Raw genomic sequence first — 23,749 nt, forward strand, 5'->3', positions numbered from 1 at the left:
TGCTGGCACATGATGGCTTGGGTCATTACAAAACCTGAACCTAATTTCCCCCTACTGTTACTCACACCTTCTTGTCAACTGTTTGAAATGGGCCACTCTCATTACCACTACAGAAGTTATTTTTCCTCCCTTGGTATCCTACTGTTAATTGAATTGTCTCGTTAGACTTACCTCACACTTGGTAAGGCAACTCCCATCTTCTCATGTATTTATCCCTGCTCCTGTATTTTCCACTCCATCAGGGCCGGCTCCAACTTTTTTGCTGCCCCAAGTGGCGGAAAAAAAAAAGAACCCGATCGAGCTGCCGCCGAAGTGCTGCCGAAGAGGAAGACAGCGAGTGAAGGACCCGCCGCCAAATTGCCACCGATCCGGAGCGGGCCGATTGAGCTGCCGCTGAAGTGCCGGTGCCACCAATCCGGACGTGCCGCCCCGACAAGGCACGCACTGCCGCCTCTTTCTATTGGCCACCCCAGGCACCTGCTTCCTTCGCTGGTGCCTGGAGCCGGCCCTGCACTCCATGCATCTAATGAAGTGGGTTCTAGCCCACGAAAGCTTATGCCCAAATAAATTTGTTGGTCTCTAAGGTGCCACAAGAATTATAGAGTTCAGTAGATAGTTTTGAATATTAAAGCATTAATAAGAATTTTCTTTCTACACTTTAAAATGGTAATGTAAAACTTCTAATATTTAGATAAGTATCTCTGAGAAAAGAAACCTACCCGGGTTCCAGTGCCATGCATGATATCTTCTGGTGTGTCATAAATCTCAGTTTCCATTTGTACTGTCTGCTTTTTCTCATGAGAGACCTTCACTCGCAGAATTCGAAAATAAGATCCACCAAGATCCAATGCAATGAAATCTCCTTTCTCTATTTGGGAGACAAGATTCAAGTAATCAAAATTGTTAAATGGCTCTGACCTATGAAACATTGATCTATGTATAAAGTATAAATACATGTACTGTGCTTATAGCAAGTAAGTTCTATCTACTGCATGCCTATACACAGTATGTCAAGCTAATTCACTGTAATTCAACCTAAGATTAGTGCTATAGCAACACTGAACATCAGTGATGTAAAGTAAATAATAGTGTGGCTTATCCAGAGAGAGGGCAGTGGAGTAGTGGTCAACAATCAGGGTTCAGGCATCATGACTAAGCTGGCTCACCAGACTCAATGAGGAAGATCTGAGGAGCAAGCTGCAAACATTGTAAATCTGGATGGAATGGAATCATGGTGTGTGGGAAATTTAAGAGTGTTTCTCTGGGGGAGGGCACAGACTGAGAGGAAGAGTCTTTCCAGGGGGACCTAACGTATTTCTGGGAGAACTCTGAAGTTTTGATGGATCTGGATACAATTTAGCCTTAAATCACCCCAATTTACACGGGGACACAGTTAACTATAAACCAAGAGTTTTATTCATGGGAGCTAAATTTCAGTGAAAACTACAATAATGCAATAGATGTCAGACAGAGAGAAGTCATACTAAAAACTGTCTCGACAAACCAATAGCTGTCACAACAGACGAGTTCAAAATTTGTGACTTCTGCTGAATCTGACACAGATATAGCTGCCTAAAACAATTTCCTCCTGAGAACCAGAGAAAATATTAGGACATTTCCGTCTCTATCTCAAGGGAGAGGAGATGGGTTTCAAAACTTTGAAGCCAATTCAATTGATCATCTACCTCAAGAGCAGTTCAAAAAGCCTTAAGGATGTGACCCAGTCAGGCTACAGAGACTGGCATATATCTGAAAAGTAACACTTTCAGTGCTTGTTTTACTGCAGAGTAAATATACTTGACTGATCCAGGTGATGACACTTGTGCTGTCTTGTCTTATCAGACAATGGAACAAATAAGGACAGTGATCATTAACGGTTTGAAGAAGAGATAACGATGGAAACACTTACACTATCTTTATAACAACAAGCTACAGGCCTGTGTGTGCAATACATGAACACTGAAGCCCTTGAGCCCCTCTCCTCCTCCCCCCTACCCACACACACAGAGAAGCCAGTGGATTTTAGAAGGCTGATCGCAGTTTAGCAGCACAGTTAAGGTAACACTGCACTTTCTAGTGTTCTCCCAAATTCCATCTCTTCACTGATTTGTCACTTTGGTTAAACTTCAGAAACTACACATATACTGGGTGAAATCCTGGCTCTGTTGAAGTCAATGGGAGTTTTGCCACTGACTTCTGTTGGACCAGGATTCTTTGCTACATATTATACCATTCATTGCGGTTAGCACAGAACCAATTGTACCACTTGTCCTCATTACTATGATGCCCCACGGGATTCAATCCTTGATCCATAGAAATATCTATCTCACCTTCCTTTCGAATTCAACCTCTTGTATAATTCCTATGAAGGAAATTCCCAACTCTCTTGACATTGCTTGTTTCAGCCATGTGTCTGTCTAAAATCATACTGATGCACTTTTAACTGCTAAGTATCATCCCCAAAACTTCATTATCTCTAGCTTCTCTTCAACTCAAATCTCACATCCATCTGTATAGTCAAGAATCTAGTTTGACTGACCCCAAATCTTCGTCCTACGACTCATGGGTCTGTAATTTGCCTACTGCTACCTTCAAACCAGAACTTGCATCTGACGTTATTTTGACCACTCCTCTGCAAAAAACTAGTATAGCCTTATTTATACTTCCACCTCTCCTCATCTGTCCCTCTTTGAGGTTATGTGCACAGACAGAGTCTTCCAGAATATTGTCCTGCCTAGTAAGCTTCCATAGGCAGTGTAACTTTCAAGAAGGAATGATCCCACTGTGATAAAGTGGGATATGACTGCATCAAAGGGCACATCTTCACTGGCAACATTAAAGTGCTGCCATGGCAGTGCTTTATCGTGGCTTGTGTAGCCACGCGGCAGAGAGCTCTCCCAGCGCTCTTAAAAAAATACCCAACCTCCACGAGGGGCGTAGCTCCCAGTGCTAGGAGCGTGGCTCCAAGTGCTGGTGCGCTGTCTACAATGGCACATTACAGCGCTGAAACTTGCAGCGCTCAGGGGTGTGTTTTTTCACACCCCTGAGCGAGAAAGTTGCAGCGCTGAAAAGTGCCAGTGTAAACAAGCCCAAATTGTGAAATCTGTTTTGTACCTGTGTTGATATATTGGCACCGTAGCTGCATTAGTTCAGACTTGTCCAGGGGCAGCCTACTCTGCTGCATTCCAGGCAGCTGCTCTGCCTAGGAAAAGCATTTGACACCTTGATGACCAGGACCATCACTGAAAGTCATTGAGGCTATAACCTGGGGCTGTTGACTTGGACTCCCCACTACTGGCCCACCCTCATGGAACAATGGTCTTTCCAGAGAGGCTGCAGTGGGTGGGCAAGCAAGACTGGTGAATACAGAACCTCACAGTTTGAGCGTACCGCACGGAAACAAGGCCCCATGTAAGAGTGGGATTCTGCTCTGTGGGGGTTGACCATCACCACACATAAGGAGGACTTGCAGGAGAGAGAGGGCAGGAGGGACTCTGCCCCGTCTGAAACACTGAGCCCTGGTCTACATTACAAATTTATGTTGGTATAACTACGTCGCTCAGGGGTATTGAAAATGCACATCTCTGTATAACTGTGTTGCTCCAACCAAACTCCTGGTGTAGACAGCACTATGTCAACAGGCGTGCTTCTCCTGGGGAGGTGGAGCTCTTCCATCAGCATAGGTTGCATCTTCACTGAAGCACTACAGCAGCATAGCAGTGTAGACAAGCCCTGATGAACCACAGACTCACGTGAAAGGATGAGCTCAAACTAGGAGAGCAGGCATGGCAGCACTTGTTATTTTCAAAGATCTTAATGGCTTGTCTACACTGAGTGTTAGTACACAGCAACATGGGTATAAAGCTACAGCACACTAGCATGCTGTGCGCTAACTGGCTACGTGGACCCTGCTACCACACACATTGTCCTTCTAGACAAGGCCTCAAATGAGCAATTCTGCTGCTACGCTTCGGTTCCTTGCTTTTCTGCCACACTGTCTCTCAAGGGGTTAAGAGACTAGAGGTAACTCTGGGGGGGAGCATGTGTAAGTGACTCGGGGAGGTCAGGAGGTCTCACACACTGGTTTCAGCATCTAGGGTGGTTGGATAGCAGTGTTCCATATCTCAAGGAAGGATGTCAGACAAGAGGGCTGACCCTAGCAGCTCTCTAGAGTCCCAGAGCTAGAAATAGTGACTAGATTCTACCCAGACCCAGTTGACTTGGAAATGACTGGGTCCCAATGACTGGATCCACTTGCAACAGACTGGTGACTGTACAGGGGTTACTGGGCCAGTCTAAGACACCTACCAGCTGTCAATTTCCATCCTGGAAATTAGGAACTACTGAAGGGGGAAATAATTTCCCTATAGAAGTTGTTATAGGTCTCCCAAGTTGCAGCATATAGCAGCAAGCAAACCACCATATGCGAGACACCAAAAACAACTCATGCATAAAAAATAAACTATAACTGGTAAAGTTGAATATTAAAGACAAAACTTAGATTATAAGTCTCTTCTAATACTTTTACCACATAACTTTAAGCTCTCTTTTTCTGCTGCCTCAAACATTGGGCTGATCCTGTTTCATTTACTGGAGGAAAGCTCCCTTAGTACTTTCATATGTATTTTAAATCTACACAGTTTTAGAAATTATATTTTTAAGTTGTGCAAATGAATATAATTTAAAATCTGAATATATCCTCAAAATTCTGCATGTAGCTTCTTTTATCATATTTAACACAGTAAACAGGGTTTTCATAGCTCTCTCCATTGTCACAGAATCAGAAGTTAAAATGTTCATCCCGGTCACCTCATTAAATGAAATACCTGAATAAGCCATAACATAAGAGAACATCATTTGTCCGGTACAAGCCATTACCTTCAGTAAATAATGATAAACAAACACTAGAACAGATGGTCTTTTTTCAAGCTTAAATGCACCTTGGAATATACTTCAAACAAATACTGCACTTCAGAAACGTCTATTCTGGCAATAGGTAACAAATTAACACATTTATTTGCAAATATATTTGGCTGTCCTTACAAACCAAAAGTTTAATGAGAAATTCATGCTTTTCACTTAAAAACAAAAATCAACAAAACAAAACCTAAAACATTCCATGAGTATATTAACGTTTCAGATTTAGATTATTTCACGATTTAAACAAATCTAAGTAAAAGTGTTTAATCTAAGTTTTGTAACACAAAGATGCAATTAAGCATACCAGAAGTTAATTCAGAAAGATCTTTTTGTAAATCATTTTAAATAGCTTCAGATGCTTTCCTGACCATTATGGCCAAGAAAATTTCTGTATTCTCAAATTAATGACTTCAGAATTTTAAAAAATAATAATAATTCTAAGAACAACATCTCCACAGTCTTTAAAAGATATTACTCAAAAGGTTAACTGTTAACAGTACAGAAATGTAGATTACTAACTAAAAAACAGTATTTCTTCAGAATATTCAGCTTTCATTCATCCTTCATGATTTAGGCTTTACAGCTAATTCATGCACTGAAATTATTGTCACTAAATTATTTTCACAGTTGTTACAAGATAGCAAGATTGTTCCCACAGGACTCCATTCTGATCTTAGGGCCTGTCTTCATTACTGGGGAGATTGACGCTACTGCAATCAGTGCAGCAGAGCAGGGCCGTCCTTACCCATACTCAAAGTGCGCAGCTGCGTAGGGCACCAGGAAATTTGGGACACCAAATTTCCTGGTGCCCTGCGCAGCTGCGTGCTGCTCCAGCCCCTGCTGCGGCTCTTCCTCAGGGCCCCCGCCTCTGCTCTGCCCCGCCTCTTCCCCGTCCCCACTCCTGAGGACTCCAGAAGCGGTCAGGCCTGCACTCACCAGTAAGTAGAGCGACCCAGCCCCAGCCTGCTCCGCTCCCCCCAAGCCTGGGAGCCAGGGGAGCAGAGCAGGCTGGGGCCAGGTCACTCCACTTCCCGCAGGAAGTGGCCAGCCGCCCTCCCCGCCGTCCCCAACCGAGGCCTGGGGCCAGCCCCCCGCGCTGCCCCCCACAGAGGCCTGGGGCGGGGCCCCACACAGCCCCCCCGCGGAGGGGCTGTGTAGGGCACCAAAATAGCTAGGGACGGCCCTGCAGCAGAGTGTGTCAATTTAGCGGGTCTAGTGAAGACCTGCTAAATCAACGGCAGAGCGCTCTCATGTTGACTCCAATACTCCAGCTCCCCGAGGGGAGTATGGGAGGTCGACAGGAGAGCGTCTCCCATTGACGCAGCGCAGTGAAGACACCGCGGTAAGTCGACCTAAGCTACGTCGACTCCAGTTACATTATTCACGTGGCTGGAGTAGTGTAACTTATGTCAATTTACCCCAGTAGTGTAGACAAGGCCTTAGATATATGTGTCTCTGGTCTGACTCCACTAGCTTCTAGGCCCCAGAAATCTAGGAACTGCTCAATATTTTCCTACTTGCAGTTTCACCTGGTATCGCTTTTTATTGGCTCATACAATGGGTGAGTTCTTATGTCCAGCATCTTTTACTAGAGTCTAAACAGCCACTTTTCAATGACTGTGGTAAAGGATTTTGTACAGAAGAGCCAGGGCAAAAATCTTCATACAGCATTGTATCGTTAAAAATGAAAGGGGCACTCTAGTCTCATTAGTTCAATACTGGATTTTTCATTTGTGGGGAACGTAAGACACGTGACGAACAATGTATTTGCAATTTCAGGAACCCAGATCCCAACAGTTACGTACAGAAAATATTGTATTTTTCATATTTTAAGTCAGACATGCATTTATACAAATATTGTGCAGCATAATCATTTAGTTTTTCAATTATTATCCAAAGATAGATACTAAAAACCTGCACTGCTTCAAGAGTGCACAGTCTCCTTCTGTGTCTGAACTGGATATAGACTACAAGCTCCTTGGAGAAGGCTGGTGTCATCTTCTATGTTTGTACAGCAACACACATACTATCACCACTTGCTTTGTGCACCAATGAAGTCAATGGGAGTTTTATCATCACCAATTTAAATGGGAACAGAATTGAGCCATAAAAGCACTCCATGAATAATATTCGCTGTTTCTTTTTGTAAGTCATGTAATATTTATGATGAAACTGATATTTTAATTCATTTGTACTCCTGATGGGGGGGGAGACACTAAATTTGACATTTTTCCTGTCTCGGCTGTGCCTAAGGATTGGATTTTGATGACACTATTTTATTGTATTTTATTTTTTATTGTGAGTTAAGCTACTGTTTATGAAAGTGAGACGCTAACAGCACTGCCTGGAACCAGGCTTATTGCACCAGGTCCAACCTCGATGGTTGTCAAGTCTTGACGCCCAATACCTCCCACCTATTCCAGGCCTAAGCCATCCTGCAGCATGCTGCATTGTGTCTAAAGGTCTCCTGGTTCTGTATTTACATCTTTTAATAATTCATAATGTTATTTGTTTTACTTACTCAGTGTGCTAGCGACTGAGTGCTGGTGGGATAGGGGATATATTTGTGCTTGACTGGAAGAAGTGAAGATGCAGGAAAATCTGAAGCTCAGGGTCAGCAAAAATGTTAGAACTGCCATTGGGCACCAGGAACATACATTCTCTGCACCAACAAACAGGAGAACAGAATGCACGGCCAAAGCCATGTCATTGTTTCCTTCTTAGGCCAACATACAACCCAACATGTGCACATACAGTGAAATTCACTCCCTCTGTAGAAAGTCTAAGTATTTGGCTTCAGTATGGTAGTGTGCAGAGGGAGTGGAAAAATGAAATCCATTCCATCCCTTTCATAGCCAGAGTGCGGAACTACTGAATCACCCCTCTATGGCAGCCATGTACTCTCCATATCCGTTGCATGAGGCATTGGGGCTACTGAATCCACATAAACATGGACCCCCAACCCAGGATCACTCCCACTACCCTGGCAAAACCCATTCCCATAGCAACCATGCATGGTCACTTCACCAAGGGTCTGCCACAGCAGCTTCTATGCATGGCTTAAACAGATAAATGGCTTTGGGCTGGCAATCCGCACACTAGTAAATTTCATCATAGTAGCCAACAGCACACAAGTGGGGGACTTGAAAAATATGCTTATCACAGTTCTCTAATTTCAAGCATAAAAAAATAGTATTAAGCTACAAGAAGCGAGAGCAGAGCAGAACCATAAAAGATTTCCACTCACAATACAGACTAGCGTTTCACTGCCTAATATTAACTTGTTGGTTTTAACCCAACCGGTTCTCCCAACAGGACTGCACCACTATGCTGCAAACAGAAATTTAAAACAACTGCAGAAATGCAGTGTAATTACTAACTCATGTACATTAAATAACGCAGAGATTGAAAATGAATCACTGAGAGAATCAAAGTAAGGGCAAAATTTGCTATCAACACACCATCTCTTTGGGTTGTGAAGGATATGTGGTATTTTTATAAGACTCTCACTCATATGTCCACTTTTAAAACCCCTAGTCCACTATAGATCACTGCTAATCATTTAAAAAAAAAAATCTGTAATTTTACCAACAAGAATTCTGTAATGAAAACAAGGTTTTCAATCCAATTAACAGTGTGGGAGTGTTGATGGATAGAATATCTAGAAAGAAGTGAAAAAAAACCCTCTTTTCCAGCTTTAATGTGACCCATTTTGCATAGGTCTGTAAAGAAATTACACAAATTAGTTCCATGCATTGGAATGAATACATGCATATGAGGCTCTCAAGAGAGTAAAATGCTTTGTTTGGTTTCAGTAGTATTTAAAAGGACATTTTCATGCAGTGTGTTACATTAACACATCACACAATATTCTAATCCTTACCTGAGCCATCAGGAATTGACCTTACAAATGTAGGAAGCATTTTTACTGTGGCTGTTGGATTGAAGTCTCTAGAAAGACCATTGTGCATCTCTCTCTTGAAGCGAGACATGATATCCACTAGTGTTTCATCAGAGAGCCGCATGGAATAAAGATATTTATCAATCTAGAAAAAAAGAAAAGAAAAGTTAAAATCCTGCATTTGCTTGTGTGAATGCAGATACTCTTTTTTCTTTAACTGGACTTTTCCAGCAGATTAAATGTTTATATACTGAACATGTGACTCTTCTAGTTTGATTCTGGGATTCTCCAGTCAAATGAGAAATACAACCAATACCAACAAGTTTTCTATTCTTTTAACTCAAAAAGAAAAAGAAAAGAACACAGTAACTGACATACCAAATAAGAGCAGAGGCACTTCTAGCCCTGCATCCTTCTTCAGGTTTAAAACTAGGTGAAACTCTCCTCCTCCCCCCCAGCAAAAAAAAAAAAAAAAAAAGTTAATGCACTTCCTTGTAGTGTACAATATTAAACATTTGGGGGGAGAAGGGAAATTCCTTCCTTTCCTTCCTCTCTGAAGGTAATCAGCTTATGCCCTGAAGCATGGGACTTGTTTATCATCACCATTAGCCTAGCTTAAGGACAAGGAGTAGTTTACAGCAAAGAGGCTCTAATTTCCTTATGAAAAGGTTTCACTGCAATTTAGGCCCCATAAATACTGGGCTGGGTAAACAATGGGGACCAAAGGAGAAAGACCTGTGAAAAAGAGAATTAATGTGTGGAAAATACTTTGAAATCCTTGGATAGGAGGCTGTGACCCTGAGGCTATGTCTACACTACGCACCGTTTAGCAACACAGCTGTTCTGCTACAGCCATGCTGCTAAAAGGTGCGCAGTGTAGCCGCTGTTTGACAAGAAACGTCCACCCCCAATGAGCGGCGGTAGCTTTGTCGGCAGGAGAGCTCTCCTGCCGACAAAGCGCTGTTCACACTGGCACTTTTCGTCGGTAAAACTTGTGTCGTTCAAGTGGAATGTGTTTTTTTCACACCCCTGAATGAAAAAAGTTCAGGTTCCAGTGTAGGTAAAGCCTAAGAGCACCTTTTATGCCCACTGGCAACATACAGTTGATTTAGTGCCTTGTAAGGTGTCATAAGAACTGGTGACATGCTGGTCATGAATTTCATTGCCTGATGTATGTACGGGTTGTGTATAAAGAATTATGTATGTGTACGGGAAATAAATTCTTAAAATATGTTTTAGAGGCAGTGGATAAACGAGCCTACAAGGGAATGCGGATTTATTTGTCTGCATGGCTTGACTACAAGCTAAGGACAAGTAAAATTACACATAAGGTAAACAAAGCAATCAAGCTAACAAGCAACAGAGAAAACAGCTTGATGAGCACGGGGGGGGGGGGAGGAGAGACACCAGATTCTGAATTTTCAGGAGGTTTTCCTGGCTCTTGAGACAAAGACAATGGATTTTGGGAAATATAAGGGGAGCGAAAAGACATTCGAGTTATCCAGCACCTGCGGGGGGGAAAGGAGGCAGCACCCTCTGATTCTGTGAACACTAGATCCTCTTGCCTGGAGAGCTAGAGATGCCGGTAGCTTGATGCAAGTGAGAAATCATTTTAGGCAAAGACATAGCTTGCTAAAATTAAGTTGTAGGCACCAGAAAGTGTGTTATTTTTGTATTGTTTGTAATCCTTTCCTATCTTCTTAATTCTTCCTTGGTATCACTTAAATCTGTTTCTTTATTAATAAGCTTATTCTTGTTTTAATACAAAGCCAGCCCAGTGCAGGGATTTCAGCCAAACTAACAGACTGGTGTGTGCTCTGGCTCTTTGGAGGTAGCAAACAATTTCTGTGAGTGCTCAGTGAGATGGAATGGACACAGCAGAGAGACATCCCTGCAAAACTCAGGAATTGGGGCTCACTTATGAAAGGCACAATTAGGACTGGCAGAGTCTCAAGGTATTTGTTGGTGAGGCAGACAGACTGGTCTGTCTCCAGCAAAGCGCTCTTATTAAGGTAGTGAGGTAACACAGGGTATGTCTACACTACAGGATTAATCCGAATTTAGATAATTCGAATTTGGGAAACAGATTGTATAAATTCGATTGTGCGCGGCCACACTAAGCACATTAATTCGGTTTTTAACCACATTAATTCGGTGGTGTGCGGCCACACTACCCCTAATTCGAATTAACAAAATCGATTTTGGTGCTACTCCGCTCGTCGGGGTGGAGTACAGAAATCGATTTAAAGCGCCCTTTAATTCGAACTAAATGGCTCTGTTGTGTGGACGGGTGAAGGGTTAATTCGGATTAACGCAGCTAAATCCGAATTAAAGTTGTAGTGTAGACCAGGCCACAGTGGCTTGCAGATCTGGGTTCCCAGAGGAGAGTATCACAAAGGCATTTAAATACATTGTGTAGTAGCAGCAGTTCCAAAAACCTTTGGAATCTGAATTCTTCATGATTTTGTGGAGCATAGCTCAGAATGAATCAAGGGTACGGAATACACTACTCTCCAATTCACCAGAGTATCTACCCAGAAGCCACAGGACCGTAGACTCTATTATACACATTTTGCAGAAAGTTGACCTGACGTAGCAGGGTTGTCTACAGCAGGCTCTTAACAAGGTTAGAAGGCTCAAACAGATCATTACTGATTTGGTTAACATTCACAAAAACAACATGGAGAAAATCTTGCAAGATCACTTATCACATCCAAACTATAACCATAGTATATGTCCAGTCTGGTTTTGAATCCAGAATGGAACCAAAACCACTGGGACACATTTAGAACCATGGAAACAAACCCAATACCAAAGAGGTACAGAGATTTGAATTCAAGATTCCAGATTTGGATCATTTCTAGATTCAGGTATGCACTTCTCTGAATACAGATATCAGTGTTTTAAATTATTCTGCACAGAAATGTTAATAAATAACTCTCTCTGCTTTGCTGCTTCTTTTTAAAATCTTTTCCCTCGACCACAAAAGCACCTGCCCCAAAGACATGAAATAAATCCCCAACAGGCTTCAAATTAATTCTTTTACAATTCAACGATTACAATATTTATTCAGCTGAGCAAGAAAATAATCAAAAGAACTATTCAATAGCTTATTTGATTAGAAAATATCCAGTGAGCAGAGTCCTCATTTCTGATTCTCTCCCAAGAAAAAATGGAGTAGTGCAGTAAACTACAGTAGCATTCAAGGCAGTGATAACTTTGACAGAGACAGAGTCACAATTTTTGCATATCCACACAATAAGGAATACTAGCATTTCCACATAATAGACCCAATTTTGCCCTCAGTCTACGACAGCTGCACACACAACTGCTGGAAGGATTGAGTCCACTGTTCAGCATGCAGCACTATATGGGCTTCTGCTCCCATCTGGTATGCCAAAGATATTATTTGTACAAACATTCCCCAGAGCAAGAGATGTCAGGAGACAACAGCAACCCAGACAGCTAGACAAACTGTCAGCATTTGCCATGTGATCCCAAGACAAAATGTGTGTAGCATCAAAGAGCAACACATTCAGACTTCTATGGGAACCACAAAGGAGTCAGTCTGGCTAAGCTTCATCCACCCTGCAAGACTCAGGGTTACAAAACTTCCTGGCCACAACTGCACACAGCTATGAGCTGGCATTGCCAAACAGCAACAGAAACATCTGTAATTATTAATGAAACCACCTGGATTAATCTGAAGAGGCACGGAAAGCTCATTCCCAAGCTATTTAACTCTTTGGACTGTTGAACTGAAAGTTTAGGATAAAAGTCTCCCTTTTTAACATCTATTCTCATCTCAGTGGATGGGGGGATTTATTTCCTGTATATATTATCCTCTCATATTTAGTGCCTTTCATCACAAAGGATCCAAAAATGTTTTATAAACACATTTATTGTATATTATATAAAAGCATAAGAACACATCTAATATGTGGAGGCAATATGATCAATTAATTTCATGGATCTGCAGTTTATCATGCACCCTCTGACTGACTCATCTGCCCTTGCTCACTAATCCACGTCTCCAGAATTTATTCGAGCATTCTAACCCCTGAGCAACTTCAAAGAGCCACATCTCCACACACCCCTCTAAAATTACCCCAGCCCAAGGCCGGGGGTAACTCAGCCCAGGGTCATTGCCAGCTTTTCAGTACACAAAAATGTCAGTTTTACAGTTCATTGTTTCACAACCCTAGATAGTTAGAAATAGGAAATTATACCACTGGAAAGAGGCAAGAGTTCCAGCTTCCCCTGATGCCCAGCACTGTTTTGTTCACAATATTACACAAATCCTCTTCATCTTCAAAGAGGATAACAGCAGCAGTGATGCTTCAGAGAAACAATTCAACCTTCAGAGATCTGGTTAAAAGACATCTGTGTCCCATTCCTGTTTACCATCAGCTTCTAGTCTAGCCCAGTTTACTGTCTGGCTTGTAAATATTGGCCTAGAAATTCATCAGCCTGAAGCAACACTTTCCACATCACATGGCCTCTTTTACTCGCTGTACTAAGAACAGCTTACTATATGGTCCAGAGCATTAAAATGCAACCCATGTACCTGACAATCAATGTGCCTGCAGTGGCAAACACATGTCAGATACATGAGGTTCCTTTGTCAAGACCCTCTCCTTTAATCTTGTATATAATTAGGTAATATTAATATCTATCGTTCAAAAACACGACTTTGATTACCACACCAGCACCATAATGTACTCTCCCACATCATATATACATATGAACAGACACCCACACACTAAACAACAGTTTAAGGCAGGAAGTGACGAAGAATACTCTACTATTCTTCAGCTTAAGGAGAATATAGCTAGTCAGAATGTAATTAGGGCCCAAAATGCAATTTGGCCAGGAAACCAGTCCCAATGCAATTACTCCTGCAAAAAGTATTTCAATCACAAGTGATCAAAATCTCAGTTTGACATCTCAACTGCAGATGGCACATGTGACAGAACAAGGCACCCTAACATAATGACCAAGCATTCATGTACCAGTGCTCTGAACTACTGAACCACCAAAAACACTTCCTGCAACACTTTACATTTCTCTTGCACTGAGCAGGTCTAACCATATTTAGCTTGTCAGATCTCACTTGGTCTCATCTTAAATTGATAGGGCTGCATCCTAATCCCTCTGCGTCAAAGTTAGGTTGAACCTTTTTTATTATCAATCCTTGAATATGTTGTAAAGCATTTAATATGAAGCTTATCAGAAGAAAAGTGAAAAGTTATCCAAAAATAAATTGGAAAAAAAATTAGACACAGCAATTACAAGAAATAATATCATACACTAGCCCATAAGTGGCAATTATATTAATTTATCCAGGGTTCTACCTAAACTCTAGCCATCTGATCTTGAAATCATCTGTCTGAATCCAGCCCAGATCAGTAGCGGGTGGATGCTGTTACAATCTCATGTTCAGAACGTTGGAATGAGTTGGTGCTCAGTCCCGCTCCTAGTGGAGGAGTATCCTCATCACAGAAACCACCACAGATGGTGCTCTCGTGGGCAGTTTCAATAAACAGACCAAGAACTCAATGATTCTGGAGACTGCGCAAGGCTGTCTCTCCAGAACAGCTGAGGCATAATGGTGAAAGGGTGAGGTGCCCTGCACTGCTGCTACCCATGCCACAGGTTTTCTGAGAATAAACAGAAGGCATCTGTCTCCAGCACTCAGCCATGCAAGAGGTCTGATGTATTGTCTTTTTAAAATGGGAGGGGGGGCACTAATTAAGGCTGCACTGTCATTCTGAATCTTGACTGTCCATAATCTCCGTGCTCATGTAATGATCTAATTGGCTGTTAGATGCTTTATAATATCTTGTCATGCATCTAAAATAAACTCTGTAGACGCTCCACCTCCTGCCTCCCATTTACAATAATGTGTTGAAGGCTAAAGAAGTGATCCACCGATACTGTTTGCATGAACTTTAGTGAGGGTGTTCGAAGAAAGGAAATCAAGACCAAACTAGCCTGAGCTGACCACCTCTGGGACAATGTACATAAAGCTAAAACACCATGTACAGTAAAAGGTGGAACTTTTTCTCATTCTGAAAAACCAATGGCAACTTTTCCTGCAGTTACACAATTAGGGTAGGGATCTTGGGGGTACACAGAGATGCCCACTGAGATCCATGGAAAATCTCACTTCAAAACAGATCGCTCCAATGCATTCCACTTCTAACAAACCAGCCAGCTCTCTTTGTTGAAGGAAAACGATTACAGTCCTTCTACCAAGTATAAGGGTGTGGCGGGAGGGGAAGGAGATGGGCACTGCTTTCTTGAATTCATTCCCCTTACGGAGCTACTAATTAAGCAGGAACTACAAGAAAAATCACTACAAATACATACTCTCCTTTTTCTGGTTAAGTATCAAATATAGCTCATGCACAATATCCAGTTAAAGGACACTTTGGAAAATGTTTTCTGAGAGGCCACAATTAGGAAAGTGCCACTTTACTGAATAGGAGGTTTAATAAGGTGTTCCCAACCAGAGCTCATCTGGAAACTATTTAGACCTTCTCTAGACTGGCGATGAAGCAACCTGTGTGGAATTAGGAGGCAGGAGCACACGCAGGGCCAGTTGCAGAGACAAACATTAAGGGTGGCGCCAAATGAACACCTGGGGAGGTGCTGGTCTGATTTTGGTTTGTTTGGGTTGAGAGTTTTTTGTTGGCTTTTTGGGTTTTGTAGCTCAGCTGTAGGGGGAAACACCAAAAACGTTTTGCGCCCTGAGTTGCAAAACACTGAGGACCAGCCTTGAGCTCAGGTTGCAGAAGAGTTTGGAGGAGGCATCGGCAAGTCAGTCTGTATGCACATGGCTTGACAGCTAACTGAAGCTGCAGCATCTCTGTAAATAGGTCTCTCACTAAAGAGCCTGTTTAGTTTTACAAGCGCGGCATCCTCTCATTATTGCCCAACATACAATACTTGAAAGAGGATTTGCCCAGATTACACACCCATTGGTGCAGCTGCCTGGCACAATCCCTAGTGCAGACAGGCAAAGCCCGTACTTGCACCAGTGGAGCTTATCCAGATTTCAAGGAGGGAAGACCTTCTGTGAAGATCTGGCTGCTGCCTGGGCACATTGGGAGATGGTCCTGAGAAACTTATATGGAAGGGAAGGGAAGTAGCCTTCCAAAGGTTTAGCAGAGTACATCTGAAGTTTTGAAGTGAATGGCTGCACTGATGCAAAACAGCAGAATTTGTCCCTTTACCAACAGCTGGCACGTCCTGAGAAATGCCATAATTCATGATAGTGGAAGCATGGAGCCCTACAAAAGGCTTAATAGTTTCCATTTGATTTTAAAAGTATATTAACTATTTTTTTTAAATGGAGAGTGCTATAAACAAAATAGTACACATGTAATTTTTCTTGACTAAAACATGTAATGCGGATTCATTTTCATACATTAGAAAAGACTTCTTGAATTCCAAGAACTGCAGGAATCATGCAGTGGATTTGTAGATAAATATAACTAATTTGTACAGTATGTGCTCACATTTCTATGTAAACACCTACTCAGCTACTAAGGACCAATAACTGCCCTTAGATGCATGTCTAGTTTGCATTGACACCAATGGAAGTCTCATGCATACCCACGGACAGAGAGAGGCCTCCTTCTTATAAAGATTTCCAAAAATCATTAGCACCTATTTTAGTCACACAGTCCTTATAGGGAAGTCATTAACTTATGCATACACTCCTACCATACAGTTGTTCATGCAGCATGCTCATTTAAATGTGAGGAATATTCATCAGGAGTAAAAAATGCATTAATAAAAATAGTTTAAACATTGCAAGACTTTTCCCTTTTCAATTACATATTGCTTCAGTTTGTAACTCCTATACAGCAGTGATTCCGGGTAGTTAATTCTATTAATTTTATTATAGCCAAACTATTGCCATTTACATCACATTGTCTGCATTTTTAAGAAACAAAATGCTTTCCAGAGTTTTTTCTTTTTTATTTCATTATCTATTTTGCGATTTTGTCAGGCACCCAATGAGTAAAAATAGAAAATTGGCAAAATCTTAAACTTCACACATAGATTTACAAATGCACTGGTAAGCTAATAGAAAACAGAAGTACTCAGCCTTTTGAAGACCAGGCCCTGATCCTGCAAAGACTTATACACCTGCTCAACTTTATGTACTGTGAGCTGTTACACTAAAGTCAATGAGAATGATCACAAAGTTGTTTGCAGTGTTGTTGTGGCCCCAGGATATTAGAGACAAGATGGATGAGGTAATATCTTTTATTGGACTTAGGGTTGCCAACTTCCTAATTGCACAAAACCGAACAGACCTGCCCCGCCCCTTCCCAAAGGCTCCGCCCCTACCCTGCCCCGCTCCGTCTCTGAGGCCCCGCCCCCACTCACTCCAGCCCCTCTCCCTCTATCGCTCGTTTTCCCTCACCCACTTCACTGGGTTGGGGTAGGAGGTGAGGGCTCCAGCTGGGCAGCGCTTACTTCAGGCAGCTCCCGGTCGGCAGCGCAGCAGCACTAAGGCAGGCTTCCTGCCTGCCCTGGCTCCGCGCTGCTCCCAAAAGTGGCCGGCATGTCCGGCCCCTAGGTGGAGACGTGGGCAGGCGGCTCTGCACAGTGCGCGCTGCCCACACCCACTGGCGCCGCCCCCACAGCTCCCACTGGCCACAGTTCCTGGCCAATGGGAGCTTCAGAGCCGGCACTCGGGGCGGGGCCAGCGCGCGGAGCCTCCCTGGCCCCTGTGCCTGGGGGCTTCAGGGACATGTCGCCGCTTCCGGGAGCTGTGCACAGCCAGGGCAGGCAGGGAGCCTGCATCAGCCGGGCTGTGCTACCGACTGGACTTTTAACAGCCTGGTCAGCGGTGCTGACCGGAGCCACCAGGGTCCCTTTTTGACCGGGCATTCCAGTCGAAAACCGGACGTCTGGCAACCCTAATTAGACTGCCTTCTGTTGGTGAAAGAGTGATGCTTTCGAGTGACACTCTCTCCACACTGTCATCAACAGAATGTGGTCCAATAAAATATATTACTTCACCCCCCTGCTCTCACAGTACATAAGAACCTAAGAATGGCTATACTGGGTCAGACCAAGGGTCCATCAAGCCCAGTATCCTGTCCTCTGACAATGGCGAATAACAGGTGCCCCAAAGGGAATGAACAGACAGGTTATCATCAAGTGATCCATGCCCTGTCACCCAATCCCAGCTTCTGGCAAACAGAGGCTAGGGACACCATTCCTGCCCATCCTGGCTAATAGCCATTGATGGACCTATCGTCCATGAATCTATCTAGCTCCCTTTTGAACCCTGTTATAGTATTGGCCTTCACAACACCCTCTGGCAAGGAGTTCCAGAGGCTGCGCTGCATGAAAAAATACTTTCTTGTGTTTGTTTTAAACCTATTAATTTCATTTGCTGGCCCCTCGTTCTTGTATTATGAGCAGGAGTAAATAATACTTCCTTGTTTACTTTCTCTCTACCACTCATGATTTTATAGACCTCTATCATAACCCCCCTTAGTCACCTCTTTTCCAAGCTGAAAAGTCCCAGTCTTATTAATCTCTCCTCCTACAGAAACTGTTCTATACCCCTAATCATTTTTGTTGCCCTTTTCTGAACCTTTTATGCTTAATTCTTTGCAGGATCAGGTCTTAATCAGCATATGTGCACAGAGACAAACTTGCCATACGTATCCTAAAATTTTGCCCTAGAACTGCCACCAGAGCTGCTATCAGCAAAAGGCTCGTCAATACCAATTATAAGGAAAAAGTGAGTTTTCAAATTCATTTCACAGTTTATCCCACATGGAACAAAACTATATGCATCTTATATACCTATTAATGCTACTGTATACTTTTAGCTTGGTTTACATATTGGACTTGCATGAGATCATATATTGACACATGATTTTATATGGAAGTGGCTCCTTTTTCATATATTACAGCCCCACAAATTTTGTTCACATATAACATACTATTTCTGCCCATGAAACACACACTATCTTCTTTCCACATCATGGTGATTCCTGCCTTTAAAATTTTCCAGACACTGTACTAACCAAAATTAGTGGATATCTCCTTCAAGGGCCTGTCATAAACAAAGAAAAACAAATTTTATATCTATATTCAAGTTAAGCTGGAGGCAGTATTCTTAACTCATTATACCTAGGTACTCCACATGTCTCAGAACCATATCATCTCCATACTATATCTAGCCACAATGAATTGCACTATGCGAAGGTAACTGCTATAGCACAGATCCTTAAAGTTAGTGACTCTGAGGAAACTGGTTAACTACCAGGTGAATGACACTAGAGTACTGCCTGTATTACGTGACCACAAAGATTCTGTGGAGGAGGGAAAATTTCTAGTCACTGGGATACAAAGCAATGTGGGACTCAGGCTGAACAAGTTCCAGCTTACCTTGTCTCTTCTTTGCTGATAATCCTTCCTTATCCCCCATGCCCTATGGTGGCATTCTCAGTGTGACTCACCACCTGCACTACCAGCTGCCGCCTAAACCTCAGGCCAAGAACCAGTGCAAGGGAGACTAAGATTAACAGTTCAGGCCTGCATTCAGGGTTAGAACTATATGGATGTGGAGTAGTACGAAGTTATAGGGGAGGCAAGTAATAGAGGGGTGGTCAGTGGGGGTGGAAACAAATCAGTCTGTAGTGGAATAAAAGAGACCTCCCCCTTTTGAGGAGGAGGAAGCACAGCTAGGAGGGAGCTGAAAATGAGAACTGAAGACAAGTATTCTTCTGTGCAATATACTGAGGATAAGTACATTTGTACCACTATCATGGGTCAACATGGGTCACCTTCCAGTATTTTGAGGGTCAGAACAGGACTAGAATTCTAATCCAACCAGCCCCCTCATAAACCTTCCAACACTGATTTTTTATTAATTTATCATTATTTTTGTAAAGGAGGCCGGGAGGAAGGGGGGTTGTTCTTAGCTTCAATATCAATAGATTCTGATTAGGGTGCACATATAGAAATATTTTACTTATATGCTTAGATTTGTGTACAATCTAAATGGGATTTTAATTTATACAATAGCTATCTATATTTCTAAAATACCCCATCACAATGGTTTCCAGTACAGTCAAATAAAATTATGTTTCTCACTGTAACAAAATTTACAAACACACTGCCTATATTTTTATAACAATATCTGTGAGACAACACCATAGAACTTCCCCTATATCAGCATGCATCATAACAAACATTTCAGATGCAGTAAATGTAAAGCTTGTGACATCTTGTGTATGAACCACCTCCGCTGTGATTGTGATTTTTTGTTTATTTTGGATTGTTAAATATAACAACAATAAAACAGTTTATGCTTTACACAGGCTTATAAATCTGGAGCAGTAAGTGGCGTGTAAAAGTGTTTCAAGAAAACAAATATACATATTGCACAGATTCAGGTAATAGAAAAATTCAGTGAGAAGGCAGCTTTAGGATCTTCCTCCAGACTAAACAGTTATTCCTAATCCTCCACCTCCTACAGGGATTTTTGATAGGGAAAACCCAATGGAATAAACAAGAGGCCTAAAGCTGCAAGAAGCAACTTTTAAAAATAAAGCACATTCTTAGGCCCCGTCTAACTGGGTTTTCTGTCCAAGTTTGGAGTCTTTGTTGGTGGTTTTTTTATTTTATTTTATTGTGGGGAGAGGGGGAATAGCTTTTTGAGGGTTTTGTTTTTTGCTCACTAGTGTAGTTACCAGTGCCCTGATGTAACTACACAGGAGAAAACCCCAGCATGGATGTGATACACCAGTGTAAGATGTGGTATGCACCAATGTGACTCATCTTGGCTAGTTGCACAAATGCAGTGCATCTAGGCTGAACATTTACACCAACGTAGCAACATCAATCTAGTCACACAGGTGCAAATTTCCCTAGTCTTAGGCAGACAAGCTCAGATATTACTACAAAAATGCACATTTGTAACATTAATAGAAAAGGACACGGCCACATTATTCAGAGTTTTACAAAAATCTTACATGCACCTTTAATAATATTCCTCTCTCCTTCTCCCCATTTCTCCCCTCAAATCCACATAATATGGACAAATGTGGCATAGAAAGGGTCAGCAGAATCTTCCAGGTTATGGCACCTGTTTGTGAAAAGCCACTGAGCTTCTTCAGAAAGTCAAACTTTTTTTTTTGGCCTAGTACCAAAATCTCCAGCATTGCTAACTATTCAACTAAACTACCCTGCTTTTCCTTTTCATGTTAAACCACCACGCCCAGGCAACTAGTAGTACTCAGAAATAAGGTAATACTGTTTTACAATCTATTTACACAGAACTCCACACCCATTTTGTACTATGCTGTTAAACAGCAACACCATGCAACTAACTGGCACACAACAATATTTCCCCTTAACTGCTTAAAAATCATGCTTTTTAACACAACGTCCAGCCTCTGTCAATTCACTATAAAAATATTACTGTTGCCCCATACATTCATAAGTCACAACAACATAAAATCCAAAATTGTTTGTGACTTGAATTTATTTTTAACTCACATTCTTGTAAGACATGTCTGTGCAAGCACTAATAAAAAAGGAGTGATCGCCGCTATATATGCTGTTGTTTACAAAGAGCAAGAAATAAAAAGAAACATATTGAAGTGATGTACTGGAAGTGACTTCCTGACGTGGAAATGACTTCCTGATAATTAGAGCTCTTTTTGTTTTTAAATGCTGCTGCAATAGCACACTGACGACAAAACTACATCAAATGTAGTTAAAATACCTTACAGTCATTACAAATTCTGCAGCATAAGGAAACTTTTATATTTTTTCTTTAATATTTCTGCAATCTCTGTTTTTATAGCCTACACCCACAGTGGCACTACACCTAGTATAATGAAATGTTGGGCCTCCTCCCGTAAGAGGCCTAAGGACATTATTCTGATGATACTAAAAACAGAATATTTCATCTCTATATAGAGGCCCATCTCGATAAGGGACCACCTACGAGACATGAGGACACAGCATAACTGTGTAAAATAACCTTAGGGGAAACTAGTGTGACCCCTATTTGTCACTTTAATAAGAATATAAATAAATTGCTTCAAATTTGTGAATAAATTATCAGACTACATTTTAAATGTTACATTCAACTCAGTTCTTTCACTCAATTGCTAGCTAAAAAGATTACTTTAATTAACAGCAAGAAATAAGCAGATTTTTTGGTTAGGACTCTACTTTAAAAATAAATAAATTACAGTTAAGATAACTTAATTTTTAAATAATAATTGGCTTGGGCCTTGAATTCCCAGTGTAATAAAACATATTTGCCGTTCATTCAGTTACATATTATGAGACAGACTGACTGACTCTATTCGTGTATTTTAGTCTATTCTACAAAGGCCCTGGAGGGACTCTCAGTGGAGAAATGACATCTACATCCTTCTTTCAAGGACACTGCAGCATATTACTCAGCTTTTCAGGGGTTATACCCTTCAAATTTTACAAACTCAAGGCTCCACTGCTTTTCTAAAACACCCCACATGCACTAGACAAGATAATTCATTTTATTAGAGCAAATATTTCCGATTTTGCTACATTCAGCTTTTCTAACAAATATTTTCATAAACTGGAAGCACACGTCGGACACTGACAACACAAAGACATCTTTATGAAAAATAAACTGGCCATCGGGGTGCAAATATTCGGTTTCTGACTTACCTTTTTGAGCTGATCATCCTTCAATTCGGTGAAGAAATAGGCCAGAAGCTGGGCAGCTATCATCCTGTCTGATTAAGTAAAATAATTAAAGGTTTTTGCTGAACACCAGAGCAGTCAGGACACAAACACAACTCTCACAGGAACGATTTAAAGGCTCTGTCTTTTTTTTTTTTTTCCTTCCTTGCACGAAAAGCTTCTAAACTGCAGGAAGGCTGCTTCTTCCTCCTCTCCCCCCACCAAGCAAAAAAAAGATGCAGAGGCTTTTTCCATACAGGGGATAATGACAGAGTAAAACCTGCCCACTTCCTGCGCTGGGATTGGCTGTTACGGGAGGGCTCTGCAGCATTGGGGAAGAAACAAACAGTCTCCTAGGCACCGTGATGGACAGTCTGTGTGCAGAAAAAGAAGGTGGGTTTTCCATCGCCCCCAAAATGAGACATCACTGCACGTTCCCCACGTACGTTACTTATTTCAAGTGCGCTGGAAAACCGTTTGTTTGGTAGTAAGAGGAGATCCAGCCAAAATTACCGAACCGCTGCCATCACGCCCTGCAAAGGGCAGGGCAGGGAGAGCGAGAGCACGCAGCGCCAGAGGAATTCCTGCACTTGAAGAGCGAGCGGTTCCTGGTATTCCTCGCACATCAGTAACCGGGCCTGGCGGGAAGGGTTTATGGACACACACACACACTGTAGTAGCGTTCGGGGTACAGGGATGCTTCAACCCCAGAAAGAGCCGATTGTTCAGCATCCCCGTGGAGTGTTCACATTGCTAATGTTCTAACACGCCTGCTTCACCCAAGGCACGTTGCAAACGCGGGCACATGGGGCTCGGTGCGGGGGGGGGGAGGGGGCTTGTCTTTTGCAGTTAGCGGAAAAGAAAACTGCAGCCCCGCTAACGCCCCACGCCGCCTCGCACAGGCTGCGCCACTCCCTGGCACGTGACCCGCTGACGCTGCAGCATCCCCTCCCCCTCTCTCTCGGCCTGGACGTAGGGAATCATTTGCATCACTACTAGGCCATATGCTACTTTGTATGGGCCGTGGTGATCACGTGCCCTCACTCTAGGACAGTGGTTCCCAAACTTTAACAACTTGTGAACCCCTTTCAATAAAATGTCAAGTCTCACGAACCCCCTCCTAAAAATGAATATTTCCAGGGATTTTCTCCTTTACCTGAGTATAAATTATAAAAGCCGTGATCTTGGAAATATAAAATGTGT

At 42.3% G+C, this 23,749-nt stretch overlaps 1 protein-coding gene across 1 annotated transcript in view; it reads right to left on the bottom strand.

Annotated features, from left to right (window-relative positions):
• Window positions 1-22,948, bottom strand: part of HK1 (hexokinase 1) — a 69,625-nt gene extending 46,677 nt beyond the window's left edge. Inside the window, exons 1-3 of the mRNA XM_024198121.3 lie at window positions 22,532-22,948; window positions 8,804-8,966; window positions 720-868 (exon numbers count right to left, since the gene is read on the bottom strand). Coding sequence (XP_024053889.1) covers window positions 720-868; window positions 8,804-8,966; window positions 22,532-22,594 — 375 coding nt within the window. The 5' untranslated portion in view covers window positions 22,595-22,948. The remainder of the gene's footprint in view (window positions 1-719; window positions 869-8,803; window positions 8,967-22,531) is intronic.
• Between the last annotated feature and the right edge of the window lie 801 nt (window positions 22,949-23,749).

The sequence above is a fragment of the Terrapene carolina genome, unplaced genomic scaffold (assembly GCF_002925995.2).
Source record: "Terrapene carolina triunguis isolate 2854851 unplaced genomic scaffold, T_m_triunguis-2.0 Scaffold95, whole genome shotgun sequence".
NCBI classification, from domain to species: Eukaryota; Metazoa; Chordata; order Testudines; family Emydidae; genus Terrapene; species Terrapene triunguis.